This window comes from Danio rerio, chromosome 3, assembly GCF_052040795.2.
Source record: "Danio rerio strain M-AB ecotype USA chromosome 3, GRCz13ab, whole genome shotgun sequence".
In the NCBI taxonomy this organism is placed as follows: domain Eukaryota; kingdom Metazoa; phylum Chordata; class Actinopteri; order Cypriniformes; family Danionidae; genus Danio; species Danio rerio.
The window spans coordinates 35,887,757-35,904,611 of NC_141023.1; the positions used below are offsets into that span (position 1 = coordinate 35,887,757).

The following is a 16,855-nucleotide window of genomic DNA, read 5'->3' on the forward strand; positions in this document are numbered from 1 at the left end:
GATATTCACATACTATAAACAAACTTTATATTGTTTTAGCAAACTTAATTTGACAGTTATAAAGTGTGTGCTGCTTTTTAGACATTAAAAAGACAAACAAAAGAAGGCAAGTCACAGTGCCATTTATGGGGGTTGTGAGAGCAGAACGGCGAAGACTAAAGCAATGGATTAGGATTATGCAATGCTCAGAAATAAGAGGAGGGGTGGAGCGAGGAGGAGCTAGGGATCTTGGCAGCAGGAATCCAGAACAAGTTTTGTTTTGTTGCATGTCGAGTGCATACCATAACCCCCAGAGGCTGGAGGGACAGAGTTGTGAAAGCAGGAAGCCTGATAATGTTTTGCACTCGACACACGTGGTTTGTGGATTACATGGCACAAAAGTGTTTTGTTGCCTTGACTTAGGCAGAATGCAAAAATTACCACAGCTTGTGGCACAGTTGAGAGAAGAGGCTGTCAACTTAACAGACAACCTGTATGTAAACTTAAAAAATGATGGATGAATTTGAGTTTAACCAGCCTTGGCTCAGTGGAAATGAAGGTTTGTGAGCTTGGTGAAGAGCGGATCTGCTCTGTTATCAGCACCATTGATCAGGGCAGCAGTAACTGACTCGGTGTCATGTTGATTCTTGTCCTAACCAGCATGCATCCACTGCACTGCTTAAGTCCCAACATGCCCCTGCAAAGAGGATCACTGAAAATGGTCAAAGACCACCTTTATTCCCCCCAAATCTGGACATGACCCTAGTGATGACTAAAAAATGCCAATAATACAGATACACCAGGTGGCATGGTCACTAGGACTTGCAATATTAAGGAAAATTGTTGTGGAATGCTAAATAACATGACATTTGATATGTGATATGATATTTTAAATAATGTTATAACCAATATGTGAAAGAGAACAGCCCTGTTTTACTAGTAATAATACCAATCAGACATTTTTAATGATGTAAACAAATAAAAAAATATATATCACCACCACTTTGGTACACTGGCATAGCTTTATCAACCTGAAAACATCAAGAACATTAAAAACAAACAAACAAACAAACAAACATGCTTGAAACAGAGTGGAGTTGCTTTTTTTGTTGCTTCTGACTAAGCCTAGCCCAGTTTTATGAACTGTTGTCTGAGTCGGCTGGAGGATTTCTCCCGGGACACCAACAACAGGCACTACATCATAATTGCGCTCCTACAAGAGCAAGCTCCCAATTGGTTAACGCAGTGCGAATGTTTATTAAAGTTCAGATTTTTAAAACTCGATCAATTTGCGCATATCGCGCCATTCGTCCGTATCGCGCCACAGGATGTCTATTTGCGTGTTTGCATTGACTCAACATGTAAATCACTCGCGCTTGACGTGTGTTCTGCATTTGGTGTGAACAAAGCATTACAGGTTTTTGGACTAAAACATTTATAAAATTCTGCATATCCACTCAGAGATGCATGTTGACATGACACTGATGAAAAGTCTTTCAGAGGGTGTGATAATAGCAGGCACACAAAAACACACTTTTATTAAACCACTAATATATTGCAAACATGTTCAGTTTTATATTGTAGTAGGGCTGGACGATATGGCCATGTTTTATATCACAATAGATTTCTTCATTTCAGCTAATACAATACCATTTTAAAATTAACATAATATTTAAAAAGCCTTAAGATAAAACTCGCAAGAACTCCCATTCATTCAAAATCTCAAAAACAAATTTTCCAAGTCTATGAAACATCCTCCTATAAAACAATATAATAGTTTAGAAATAATAACTGTACAATAAATTAATGGCCTTTTACAGTATTTGTGCTTAACCTTCATACAAACAAGAAATGTGAAATAAACACATACACACCAAACAAAAATAAAACTCATCTTTTCTTTACCTTTAAACTAAAATTATTCTTAAACTGAAATAACAAATTGACTGTTTTAACCAGGGTTAAGAAGTGAAGGGTAATTGCAGTCAAAAGATATCATTTCTATTGGAATACTGGAAATGTCCTTACAACTATTACCGTTAGCTAAATAAATAAATAAATAAATAAATAAAATCCTATTGCAATTTATATTGAATTTCTGTCCAGACCTATATCGTAGTGTCTTTTCTCTAATAGAATTAAATTATCTGTATAACTGCAAAAGTGATAGTGGCAGCAATACAATGGGTCTCTGACATGTGGATCAGTCTATATCTGCAACATTGCATTCTTGTGAACTCCAATCACCCAATCGGTTACTGGGTGTAAAGACCTCTAGTGAAATCAACACTTTAAAAATGGGGAAGTACTGCATTAGGAACTGAGAGCATTTAGAGAAGGCTGAAGTGCCTAAGATGGCACTTGTTATGTCAGGGGCTAACGATGGATAGTTTGAGATTTATTGGAGAAAATTAAAAATTACAAAACCAAACTTATTAAATATGAATAGTAAAGCAGGAATATTAATCTGTCATCTTCCTCTGATAACCCAAAAGGCAGGAAAGTCCTCAGAAGCAGATGGATAAAAAATGCGAGACATACACACAACTTACACAACTTTCAGCTTGAGCTAAAAATTACTATTGTCTAAAAACATCAAAAAGTGTTTTTTCCACCACAAGACATTACAAATGGCAAAACAACCCACAGACTCGCTAAAGTGGATAGCAGGTCACTGCAACCTGAACTCCAATATGTTAAAAAGTACATTCACAAGCACAAAGGAGAGAGGAATGAGAGTTCCACCTCCTTATCAAAGCACTGTGGGATTATTACGACCAATCCAAAGTTTAGACTCAACTGGTGTCCCATATCTATTTTTACATGAATTGCCACCCAAGATTAGTCTGTTTGTGATTGCTTTACCCAGAATGAGTGACTACTGGGTTGTGAAAATTTATATTAATTTGAACAAAATAACAAGATAGAGAGTTTGTGTTTAAATGTCTATTTTTTGTCATATTATACAACCCTACTTCATAATACAACATTAAAAAACTCTTTAAGGGGGAAAACACCTCTTTGTACATGTCACAATGTGGCAGATTGGAATGAAATCTTTGTAATTAGATGATGGTCAGATGCTGCAGATATTTAAAAAAATAATAAATAAATATAAAAGCTTTAAAAAACACTTTCGTAACCGAAAAATAATGGATCTCTGGAGAACTTGTGCACAATAAAAAGGGGAAAAAAAAGTAAACCGTAAAAACGTTAGCAAATAACATTTCTGTTGACATAAGCAGTCAGTGACAGACAACAATTGCAACAATCTCATGTCCCGCTAAATACTTAATTTTACACAAAAAAAACTATTTATATAGCAGAAAACATATATCTCAGAGAACTCACCAGCTGAAACTCTCTACGCCGGTCATATGCGTGCTGTATGCCGATGTCGGCCCAGAGGGCACGAATTGAGGGCAGGTACTGCAGGAACAATTTGGTCTCCAACATCCCTTGCGACACCATGGTCGACCGTGTGTCAAAAGCCATCATGATGTCTGCATGTGTCTGGTTTGAAGGGTCTCCCCATGGGATATGTAGCTTTTCTCTGGCATCCACAAGCACTCGAACACCTGTAAGAGTAACATCAAGTGAATTGGTTTATGAAGATCAGCAAATCTACTTTCTTTCCATTCACAAAGCATTATTAATACAAAAATGACATTGCATCACAAGCTTATTGTTCACCAAAACACCAGTAAAAAGGTCTGTACGAAAGAAAGCATTGTACCTGCATAGTGGCTTGTGGTTTTACTGCAGCAGTAAACCTAAAACGTCAGCCTCAGTGTGGACAAATATGAAGACAAGAGACTAAAGCATAACCACAGGCACCATTGGACTTAGTTTCACTACTGACATGACTGCAGAAATGTACAGAAAGCAACAAAGGCTCTCAAAATTCAAATACAATAGTTTAAAAAGACAATATCTAAACGAACAGACATGCTTTCAGTTTTTTTTGCCACATTTGGATCAGATGTGGCCTATTTTACTAATGACACTGTAGTGAGTTTTAACATCTACTTTCAATTATCAAGTTAAAATAAGTGCCAAGTTTTAAGTAGCAAAAATGTACGAGTAGTCCAAGTGAAAACAATGATGATTGACATGAGGGTGTGGCAGTAATAAGATCATTTTGATTTTCTTCCTTTAAAAGAAAAAGGCACGACCAGAACAGCTTTGGTTAAGTTGTTGAATGCTTTCAGTCCACTGTTCTGATGCAATACACCACTGACATTAAAATCTTTTTTTAATCACACAAAAAAAGGTTTTACTGGCAAGTCCTGGGCAACAAATCAAAACATATGACAAGTGGCAACTCCATCCGGTTCCTACACCACTACTGGTATTAGTAGTGCAAACAGTAGTGATGTAGGTCTTCAGTTTGGCACACTCAGCTGTAGCAAAGTGTCATTGTGGCATCCCCACATTCTTCATAGAAATTACCTGTTAAACCTGTTTTCACTGGCAGCTCTTGACACAACTGCAAGGAATGACGTACAAAGACTCTAAGCTCTTCTGACCTGACCAGTTTAGTAAAAAAGGATTGAAGTTCTTGGGAACTAGGCATGGTAAAAGAAAAATGAGTGCTATGTGTTTGTCTTCCATTCTGGATTAAACCAACCAGCAGATTACCAGACTGCTCACTCTAAATCAGCGGTCATCAATCTTTTAAAGCTCATGATCCCTGACAGAAAAAAGCAGAAAATGCATTTCCAACTTTAGACCTTTCATTTAGCATATTGAATATTATTATGTGAAATGATCTGGTTCAACTTTTAAAGTGATGCATGCAAAGAAAAACGGGGTAAGTGGTGGAGGGCACCGTATGGAGTGGTTCGCCCAGGGTGGCATTCAAGCTAGAAATGCCACTGACATCACTGTAAGTCTGCCACTGTTAATAATAATACTTCTGCAGGTACTACATTAGCATTTTATAAATTAACTAATATAAAAATGTAACAACACATCACTTACAACAACGCATATCGCAAGCTCTGTGACATGTGGGCGGTGCTGAGAGCCTGATGGAGCAAGTGTTAACAAGTGTCCAGTCCCGTAGCTTTAGATGGAAATTTTTGTTTGGTGTTTACCTTATTAAAGTTGTTGTAAGTCTGCCGGGTCCCGCCTCTAAATGAGCAAGTCTTAGCTACTTGTACATTAAGGTAGAGTTTAGAAAAAACAAAACACCCTTAAAGAAACTCGATACAGGGGAACATAGAAAAACGGAAGTGCTATTGCAGAGCAACACAAACAGCACCTAGAAGTATAAATGCACAACTACACGCAAGGTATGCATCATGGGTAGGCCCACACGGAATCTTTGCAGAAAACCGCAGATGTTTAGCCCATAATCGAGTCTATTTATTTACTTGTGTAAATGTTTGTAAATTTATATTTATTCTGTTTTTGAATTAATTTCAGTGATATTATTGACTAACATAAGTGTTCATTTGATTTATTTACAATACAGTCTGTAAAGTAATATTTTCTGTCTTTGTTCACAAATTAAACGAGAGATGTGCTTTGTTTACAAAATAAGTGGATCTAGATGGAATTGCATTGTACAGAGTAAAAGTTAAAAAAACTATTATTTTATTTCATATAATAAGTTTTTAGTTACGATACTCCCAAAATAATTCTGCTTAAATCCACAGATTTTCTACAAATTTTTCAGCAAAATAACAAAAATTCTGTCCAATTCTGTCTGGCCCTTGCCATGGGTCACTCAATGCAGAAGTATAAAACCAGGCATTATTGGTTTAACAATAACACACTTATTTATGATCGTCAATATACAAGGTAAAAGTGCTGAAAATGCAGTTACTCACTCACTGTTAAGTGACTGAATAGCCACTGTCCACGAGTTCTCTGCTGTTTGGCTTGTAATGAGAAACAGCCAGTCAGAGGAAGGCTGATGTCTGCAGTAAAATGACTCCTGTGCTGTGATTTTACTATACAACATACAAACGCGCTTATCTTTCAATGTAAAAAGGATTCATCTTTCCATTATTGATGGAAATTGTATGTTTTTGCCCCCTTTGTGAAGTGCCACCATTCTGAACTTTGCAGGCTCGAGCCACATATCGACATGAAATCCTATATTGACGTTTGCAAAACAAACAAGACTTTATCTAGAAAAATAAAGAGAGATGCAAAGCTAAAATTAAACAGCACAATTCTTAAACTTTTTTTAGTTAATTCAGAATCTACGGAGTGATAAAGATAATAAATTATGCTAAAAACTTCCAAAGTATTTTAACAAAAGACCTTACACATGATCCGTCATCGTTCTGAATGTCACATGGAGTTATTGGGCAGTTCTGGGGTCTTTTCACAGGATGAGTCCTTAATTGTTCTCACCGCACATTTCTGTATGAAGTGTTATTAGGTCAAGAGTGTTTAACCAAAGACCCTTTAGGATGTTAGCAATGACTGAGCAAAAGCCCATTAGTAGAGCACAAGACTCCAAGTACAGAGAACGGTCTTTATTATATGAACATCCTGCAGCACAATCAATAACTGCAGTCCATAGATGCACATTAGTGAAAGCAAATAACCATTCAGTCTGAATATGCACTAGATACAGTGCAGTTTAATACAGTGTAAGAGCATGTTGTTTTTAACCAACCATTTCATTTCTTAATTTAATTAGACAACAATAATACAAAATCACATGCCAAAGTCAAATGATTATATCTTACATTTATATATTGAGATTAAAATATTTTACTTTAAAATTCATATAATTGTGAAAGTCTTTGAAACTCGCCTTCTCAGGGCTCTGTTAAGTATACTTGTGTGGGGGCCAACAGGGAAAAAGTAAAAACAAAAAAGTCATAAATACGATGATTTACTGTAGATACACAAAACACAGGTCGATGTTAGTAATGTACAGTAGTATTATGCCAGTTAGTGCACACATTACATATATAAATATATATAAATATATATATATATATATATATATATATATATATATATATATATATATATATATAAAATATATATATATATATATATATATATATATATATATATATATATATATATAGTTACCAATGGAATTCCATTTTACATTTCTAAAGCTTAAAATGACAGAATATACTAAATTAATATTAAAATAGATCAATTTTATTATAAAATGTTTAAGATATTTTAGATACACTAACTCTACAGGGGTCGCACACCAGAAGTGCCGCTTGAGGACGCGCAACGCATTTTAGAATTCCAAACATCGGTTTCTATCAGGGTACACATGTTAGTGGAAGTCCGTGGCACCCAGCCATGACTCAGGACACTGTTCATTTTTCTGCATAGAATAGTTTCATTTTAAATAACATGCAAATGTGCGAGTCTGGTGTCTGATACTTCCAGCTGTCATGTGCGTGCCGTGTCGCGGCGCTGAGCGGCACATCCGGAGTGCGACGTCCTTAACGCTTCCAAAAAACCTTTTTTTTTGGCCAAATTAAATGCAATAAATCCAATATCAAAGTATCATTCCATCCTTCTCATAGTGCACCCAGGCAAACTCATCCCTGCAGGAATTAATCAATTTCCTTTTTTAAAATCTGTGTTAAGACTCTGTGTTCCTTTTTTGCATTTGATGCTTTACCCGGTGCTTGACAGGGTTTGAGACACGATGCTTTTTAGGAAATTAAAATGATGTGCTTAACAGCCTCTGCCCAAGGAAAAATAAAAATACAATCAAATTGTCATTGATCAAGTTTGCTTCCAATCACTGACCTAGTTTAGTCTGTGACTATATAATAAAGGCTATATCATTTTTTTTTAGAAAGTTACTTGCTTGGGCAATTAAATATTTTTTAATTTGTCCCTCCAAAAAAGCAGTGCAAGCAGTAATGTTCAAGCAGACAAAAATTAAATGTTAAGCCCTGCTTCCACAAGGAATGTTGAATCTTTTTAATCATTTTATAGTGTTAAATATTTATTTTTTAAAGTAAATGTTCTCAGCTATTACCTAATAAAGCATGAAAATGAATTAAGCATGAAAGAATTTCCTCACACTCAAGTTGTTTTAAAGCATAGGTCTCAGACTTAAATCCTGGAGGGCTGAAGCTCTGTAGTTTTGCTACCTCCATGGTTTCTGCAGGTTTCAAGTCAAATTTGAGACTTTGAACACCCTTTTATTACCACTATGACTGGAATTTTAGACTTATACAAAGCTAAACACTAAGGTTTTTCATTTTTTTTAAATAAATTGCCCTGTTATTGTAACAAAGAATTATGTAATTGTTTATAGTTTTCTCATCCTGATTAGAGAATTTATTTTCGATAATTTTCTGTAAAAATGTCTAAAAGTTGTGATTGTATGCCTTTGAAATAAAAAAAGTAGTTTTAATTAGATGGATTGTTGATAATTGAATGTGTGTCGACTAGGTAGCTTTAGCAGGACAGAGGAAAATTAAGATCTTTTAAAAATCATGTAAGACCTACAACACAATATTTTAGTGAATTTAAGAATTTTTAAGGGCTTAAATTTAGTTTTTGAAATTTTAGACATTGTTTCCCAGAGAGGGGTTGCGGCTGGAAGGGCATCCTTTGCGTAAAAACGTGCTGGATAAGTTGGCGGTTCATTCCCCCGGATTAATAAAGGGACTAAGCTGACAAGAAAATGAATGAATGAAATTTAAGACATTTAAAAACTTTAAGACCCCGCGGACACCCTGTCTAACCCTAATCACAGCTGATACAACTAATCAAGGTGCTTAAAACCACTAGAGACTATTAAGCAGGTGTGAGTTGGAGGTGGTTGGAGCTAAACTATGCAGAGCTGCAGCCCTCCAGTGATTGACTTTGAGACCATTGTTCTAACTTTTATTAATGTCTTTTTGTTAGCAAAGGCAAAACAAGACATTATCAAGATTGTTGGAAAACATCCATAGTAGAGGAAAAATACTTAGTCAATAGCAGATTTTTTGCTTTTATATCTTCCTTAGTTTTTAACAGAAGAAAAAAAAAAACCTCATGTTTAAAACAAGTGGAAGATGAGAAAATACAATAGTTTTTTTTATAACAGTCTTTTCAACCACACATCATTATTAATTGTGTGTAACAAAAAAGAAAATATATCACAGATAGGGGTGTCAAAATTAATTGTTTCTTCTGTGCACTGCGATGCAGACGCGGACAATAAGGTATCAGTTCAGTAATAATCATATCCGGTTATTATGTACTGACGTCATTTATCACCTATGCGCTCTGTCGCAAGGGAGGTGAGCGCGAGTATTTACAACACTCAGCCAACTCAGGGCCGGTCCGTGGCATAGGCACCATAAGCAAATGCCAAGGGTGCTGTATATCCAGGGAGGCGCCAGAAAGGAGCGCGGTTCAGTTGGTTTTGTTTTCGATATTCCTGACACACATTCAGTTATAGACGGCAATAACTCAACAACCTCTTACCCTAAAAAGATCTAAAGTGTGTTTCCTACAAAAAGACAAAGCTGGTTGTTTCACAGCTGTCTTTCTTTTTTTCGCTCGACATTACAAACACTGCTCTGTTTAAGCCCTCGCAATATGCGTTTAGCCGGGAGAGCTCACGCTGAGAGGAGCTCTCAGTAAGGGACCGTCGGAAAAGTGCTTCTTTTTTTCGTTTTTCTGCTCCGCTCAGTGCGAGCTCTCCCTGTTGCGAGGGCTTAAGTGTGTGTGTGTGTGTGTGTGTGTGTGTGTGTGTGTGTGCGTGCATGTATGTGTGTGTTTGTTTCTTTGGTGCTGTCTATGTTTGTGTATGTGTTTGAATGAGAGACAGTGTGGTGCTGTGTGTCTGTGTGTTTAAACAGACAGCATGTTATAGCCTCCCCCCTAAAATATAACACTGTATATGGAAAGCATCGTCAATGCACCGTGATTTCGAATTGAATCGAAGGCATGATAATCGTAACCGAACCGAGAGACCAGTATATGTTCACACCTCTAATCACAGAAGTCTTTAGCACTATGGATAAAAAGTTTACAGTTTGCAAACAAGCAGACAGCAATGTCATAGGTAGCAAAATAAATCAAATCGCCTTTTGAAAGTAAATCCACTTCATTAATTTATAATTCTTGCATCAGCAGGTGGCAACAAGTATTATGTAAAAATCACATTGAATATCTAGTACTGGTGCAATCAGCAGCAAAATAAGCAATGTTTTATGGCCCTTAATTTCACCTCTTAATGTACTCTACATCACTATTGCAGCAGTGCTACGCTAAGCATGACATACACACTAATGAATAAATAATCTCATGTTAGACTGTTTATGGGAAAGTGAAGAAAAATAATGTTGATTACAACTACAAATTCAGTCATAATCTGTGTGATTTGATACAATGCAATGAAGTATGACTAAAGAAAATTATGTATTTTCACTGGTACAGAATGCTAAAACTTTGGTACTGTGACAAACCTAATAAGTGGTATCTCAAGCTGTTACAATAATACAACAAAAATACAAACTGTGTTTAATGTTATTAGGGTGTAATAGCTGATGTATTTAAGTCAAGGAGGATAAGGCTGTTGCGAAAAACTCAATTTTGCAAAAATACACTTTTTTCAAGCCAGCCACATAGAAAGTAATGCAAGCCATAGCAACCCCCAGTTCACTTTTTTGCAATTCTTTACCTTTCTTTTTAACACATCATTATTTTACACAGCCTGACTAGTTAAAAAGATCAGGCAAAAGCATCTATTCAGCTAAAAAGCGGCGCAAGCCATTTCAATTTAAATTACATTAAAATGACAAGAAATTATGAAAAAATACACAGTGAAATTTGCAGCAAAAGAAACATCCTTACAGTGTCAGCCCTGTCGGACAGTTTTGATACAGGACTTTCGGTTCTGTGCACATGTGTATCAAGAGCAATGTTACAAATGTGGACCAAGCCTGCGCCACATCTACAGCAGTTAGAGTGAAATCACAGAGGATTTTAGGCTCTTTTCATACTATAATGACATTAGCAATATGAAATGTAGTCAAAAAAAAAACATTGACAGTCTTTGTGAGCACTGCAACAGCACTGATAAACATCTCTGCAGAATTTACTTTCACTTCCATATTTTTATTTGATATCTTTTGCACTACTACAATTTTACAGTAATTACAATTTAAAAAATAGTAAACATTTAGATTCTAAGTTCATTCACAATTAAGCAGCTCGAACTGTAGGTGAAACACAGCATACCAGATCACAGGATAAGTCAATTTAAGTCAACCCCCATACAAAATGCATTGCATGAGACAAAAAAAAAAAGTTCAAGCTGTCTTTTGTGCAGGAAACTGAAAGCAAAGAGGCGCTCGGAAGCGTAACCTGTTTGACTCATCCCACATCTGTTGTGAAGTGGTGCATCCATGTGACTGCTGCTCTGATTGTGTCCTCATGATATATGCACATGTGCACTTTCACCTTAAAACAGACTGTCTCTCAAAAACAGCTCTTTGAATCTTTACTGTGACTTAAGACAAGGTTAACGTACAGCACTTTCAGTTGATGAGATCTACACAGAACGTCAATTTCTATAAACAACAGCAGGACACTACTATTTAACATTATAAACAGAATCATTCCTGGCTTAGAAAAGATAAATGACCTGCTATAGTTTGGAAGAGAAACCACAGGGCAGGATTTCATCCATACTGTCCAACAAACACACAGAATAAACTACTCAGACCCACAGCTGGTGTTTTAGTCCGGTTAAACAATGTGAACACTTAAGATAGTTTTTCTGTTCTTAAGTGAAATCATATAGAAATGTCTAGTACTGAATAAGCATAGATGTGAAAACACATTTAAATACAGGAGTTCAATAATAGTATCTACAACACTGCATTAAAAATTCCACCACTTAAAAGTGCATTAAATGTAGTTCACATCTGAATTTTGACCTTTCCTTACTAAAGCAAAAGACTGAAAAGACCTGAGAAAACATGTTAAAGCAATTTCTTTGGACCAACTCACACTGATAAGCCCTAGATTTTCTGTGATGAAATTACAGAAAAGTCAGAAAAACCGAATAAGCTGTGCAATATGCAAAGTCATCGAATTTGGCAGACTTTGGATGAATAAATGAAACCCACTGCTGTACACAATCAATTCATGATAACTGTTGTCTGAGAATAATAAATGGTAAAAAGTCTATAGGTTCCGTGTATAAACGATATAGTAGGGCTGCACAATATATCGTTTCAGGATCAATATGGCAATGTGATCATTCGCAATAGTCACATCACGAGTATATGCAATGTTGAGTCTGGTTTACAATTGATCAAGTGTTTTTTGAGGCCTGTGACTGTGTGAGGGTTCTAAAAACATTCAGGCATGAGAATACTTGCTGTTTGTAACTTTAAAATAATATTAACAATTACTTTTGTTTTCTTGATAATAATACACAACTATTATCTTGATAATAATAATAATTGTGGAACAAACATCACTACTTGCCATACACTTTTATACACATATATACTTATTTAACAACACACTTTACATGCCAAATTGCACATAACAGCTGCACATATAACAATGTATATAGTTATATAGCTCTACATACACTTGTCTATTTGCATTCACTACATACTGTTGTTATATATTTATTATCTGTTGTTTTTTTTTTTGTAGTAACTTTTCAGTAATTCTGTTGCACTGTAGACGCTCTGTCACGAAAACAAATTCCTCGTATGTGCGAACATACCTGGCAATAAAACTCGTTCTGATTCTGATTTTATTTATATATAAAAGAAGACTATGCAGTATTATTTTACATTTGATTATTCAATTACTGTATACCTGAATGCATTCAAATGCTTCAAAGAACAATATAATGCTGTTAATTTAATTAGCATATTTTTTCTTTTTTGAATACCCATGCTTGTAGATTGTTTATTATATTTTATGCACTCCTAAGACTTGTTGCTATTTTTATCTGATAAGAACACTGTCCGTCACAAATCAATATATCGACTTCTCGCACAACACATGGGCATGACCTCAATGATTTTTGGTGAGGCAATAAATATCGCCCATATTTAAGAACCAATTCTAGCTGATTATAAAACTTCTCTCTCTCTCTCTCTCTCTATTGGAGGTGTTTGTGTCAGTATGGTTAAAAAACACTTTAGTGTTGATTTGACTATGAATTACTATAACACATCTTCATGTGGGTGTCTAACAGCAGAAATACACCTGGGGCCTGTTTCATTAGGGAGGTTGAAACAACTCGGAGTTTAAACTTGAACTCTGAGTTGATTTACCAAGAGATTAAAAACTTGATCTGCTCATGCAAAGTTATAGCAAATATAAGTGTATATATTTTAAAAGCAACCATCAGTGAAACAGAAACTGTTAGCATGGGAAAACAGCTGCTCAAGTTAATGCGTAATTTTTAATTTTAAGTATTTAAACATTTTAGTATAATAAAATAAGTAATGTAATGTGTGTCGTTTATGCTTTTTTTCTAAACTTTTATACACTTTCATCAGTTTTAATAGATTTAACAGTGCACTTGTTGTGTGTCTGCCTTTTTATTGATCAAGTGATAGAGGTTTATATATATTTATAAGGTTTATATAAGGTAAGCAGTAATAAAATAATTTTTAGACAGAATAATAATCCCATTAATCTAGTAACAGTGCATGTCGAAAGTTAAGCTAATTATTTATGAAAAAAAGGACAAGCCTCGTACATGACTTTCTGTGTGTGACAAAAATGTAGGCAATAGCTATGTTTCCATCAAAATATAGGCTATTACATAAATTTGTGCAAAACTGGAATAACGCCTAAAAATAAAGCAGCGTTTTTATCCAAAGAGTCGAAGAGAACACAATCGTCACTTCCTGATTAACTTGCGCCAAATATCAACAGTAAAAACAGAATTTACTGCGGTAGAACAAGCTGCGTCAAAGATTTTTTATTTAATTAATGGACTTGCGCCTCAGAAGACAATTGACAAACAATGAACACATGGGAGCGTTTGAAGTCAGACGCGGAGATCTTGACACGCTCCAGTCGCTCGGAGATAATTAATAATATACACTAATACTGAAACAGTTAAGGCATTTTAGAATGACTAAAACAACATTTAAGATGTTCTGCAGTGTGCTCAGTCTGCTGATTTGTCCATTCACACACATTTTCCTCATCATCTCTAACAAACCTTTTTTTAATTAGATTAAATTAGATTCAACTTTATTGTCATTACACATGTACAAGTACAATGCAACGAAATGCAGTTTAGGTCTAACCAGCAGTGCAATAGCAGCAAGTGCAGGATACAGGAATAAGTTATAAAGTGCAGTTATAGAAAAACTATGGTGATATTTACAGATGGATGTACTATGAACATTATATACAGGTTGGATAAGCTATGAGCAGATTTACAATATATGAAAATATATGCAGGTTGCTATTAATAATCAGTAGTGTGCAGATAAATAAGCATTACAAGTGTATATTTATGGTGGGTGTTTACATAATTACAAACGTCCATATGCAGTGGTTATGTACAGTTCAATAAGTAAACAATATAATGTACATACTGTAATTTGTTAAAGGGTCACGAAACACCAAAACACATTTTTTGAGCTGTTGACAGTCGAATATGTGTCCCACACTGCTAAAAACACTATTAGGACACCTATATTTCACTAAAAAGTGTAAATTGGTTGTTTTTGCGTTATTTCAAGCAAATTCGTACTTCCGGTTTGAAACTAATTTTTGAAGCTGCGTCACGGCCATGACATAATAGTGTGTATTCCAGCGTGCAGACTGGGCGTTTGTGCCAGAGTGTGTCTTATTATGTCTTACAGTGTGATGCATTAATGCATGAGTAAGGCTTGGTTCAAACCAATCAGCGCGCTCTATTCTGCAACTTCATTAATATTCATTAGTGTCACAGTGTTTACACGGCAGAGACGCCACGTTGTGTTGGCAAAACAAGCGTGAAGTGTTGCTTTTATAGTTTGCTGCAGTTAAGTTTCGTTTTCATTTTCTCTCTGTGAGAGCTCAGAGTCACGTGTGGATTAACAGTGTGCGCAACGCTCGACAACAATAACTTACGTGTCTAAGGAGGATTATTGTTTACCTGAGAGCTGTTCTCATCTGCAAACGCTGAGATCCGGATTTGCTTGTAGTCTTCTCTTCATAAAGACGCGGCTCTAGTTGCTGGTGATTGTCCTGTCTCTACAGATTTGGTAAGTGAGCGACCAGTGCTCTTTGTTTATTCAGTTTGTTCGTATCTAACAAACTATTGCACCAAGTGTAAACATGTTAGCACCACAACCAAACTTTAACCTTGTGTAGGGTTTTTACCGCATTTAGTGACCGGAATAACACACGCGGCTTTCTGACACTACCTGCCGTGTGCATCTAAGTTTCCGGGAAATGCAGAGGGTTTTTATTCTCTCACTCGCCGTGCGGTATCAAACATTGTATGAAAAATACACGCTTAGAGCAGCTCCTCAAATCAAATATCTCGTTTGTCGCGAGGAGCATGAATGAATTCCCTGAATGAAATAGCCAAACTGCAGTTAAAGTCCACCATTTAATAATTTGGCAAATAATTCGACTACAGATGTCCATGTAGGTTAAACACCATCACTTTCTACTGTGTGTGTGAATTTTGACTCTGAAACTCGCGCGTGCCCAAATAGACACTCCCACACCATCCCACTTTTCTTCCTCCGACACTCCCCCCTAAACAGAGCTGGACACGCCCACTTTTCTGACTTTTTCCAAAGTAGAGGTGTGAAAACACCCTGCTGAAACGAGGGGGTTTCATGGCCCTTTAAGTGCACTTCGTAGTTTATGTGCATCTTACCAAATAAAAGTTTAACCTACTCAGTTATGCACATGTTTTATTATGCGTATTTTCAAAAGTTATGTGAATCACCACGTATCCATCAATCGTTTTTATGGGCATCTCCAAAATGAGCTCTAAAATAGGTGTGTGGAAATGTAAGGCTAATGCGAGAAATACGTTTCATCTTTAAAAAAGGGGAGGAGACCGACAGAAACTTAGAGTTTAAGAAATAAAACCTGCTCCGGACCAGGTTAGATTCACAGAGTAAGTTACCACAGTAACTGACTCTGAGTTAAAGTTACCTCTCTTTCAGAAACAGGCTTGACTTACCCTGGTTTCTCCAGTTTGACAAACCTGCCCTTTTGAAACGAAAAACCCAGAGTTTCTCTCATTTCAGGGTTAAAATACTCTGAGTTTTCACTTAACCTTTCTGAAACAGGCCCCTGGTCTCTGTTACTTTTTACCCTTGCACTTTTTTGTGAAAATTATTATTATTTATTTGTATGAGATATGCATTTTCACATTCTGATTCCAATGCTTAATTATTAAATTGTAAAAATGACTATAATTAAATTAAATAAGAATGAAATATTGTGTTTTTTGAAAGGGTTTATTTTTATTGTCATTATAATGACAATAAAAAAATGACAATAATATTGATTACCGCAATATATCATACAAAAAAAAAAAAAAAAAAAACAGATGTTGTGACAGGCCTAAAGAACACTCAGTTAAAAGTTACACATAAAAGTTCATTTTAACAATACAGTACTACTAAACATTTTAGTATTATTTAACACTAGTAATTTTTTGACAACATTTTATTAATTTGACAAATTAGAAGGTAAGGGGGCAAGACGGTTAGAAATCAGAATTTAAGGAAAACATTAAACCAATTTATAATGTGCCACCATAGCCTTCACTGCTGTTGTTTGAGATCTGTAAGACTTGTAAAACAGGTCTTTTTTGAAAAAACAACTTTTATTCTGCATTATTGTGTTACAAATGCATTCAAATCAATTAAAAGTGCAAGTAATTAATTTTAAGTTAAAGATTTTTTTATTTCAAACAACA

At 35.5% G+C, this 16,855-nt stretch overlaps 1 protein-coding gene across 2 annotated transcripts in view; it reads right to left on the bottom strand.

Moving 5' to 3' along the window:
* Nucleotides 1-16,855, bottom strand: part of gna13b (guanine nucleotide binding protein (G protein), alpha 13b) — a 32,049-nt gene that overhangs the window by 13,238 nt on the left and 1,956 nt on the right. For both annotated transcript variants that reach the window (XR_015479588.1, NM_001013263.2), the window contains 1 exon segment: nucleotides 3,331-3,557. Coding sequence is in view for 1 of the 2 variants with exons in the window: in NM_001013263.2 (NP_001013281.2) it covers nucleotides 3,331-3,557 (227 nt within the window). In the remaining variant the exon portion in view is untranslated.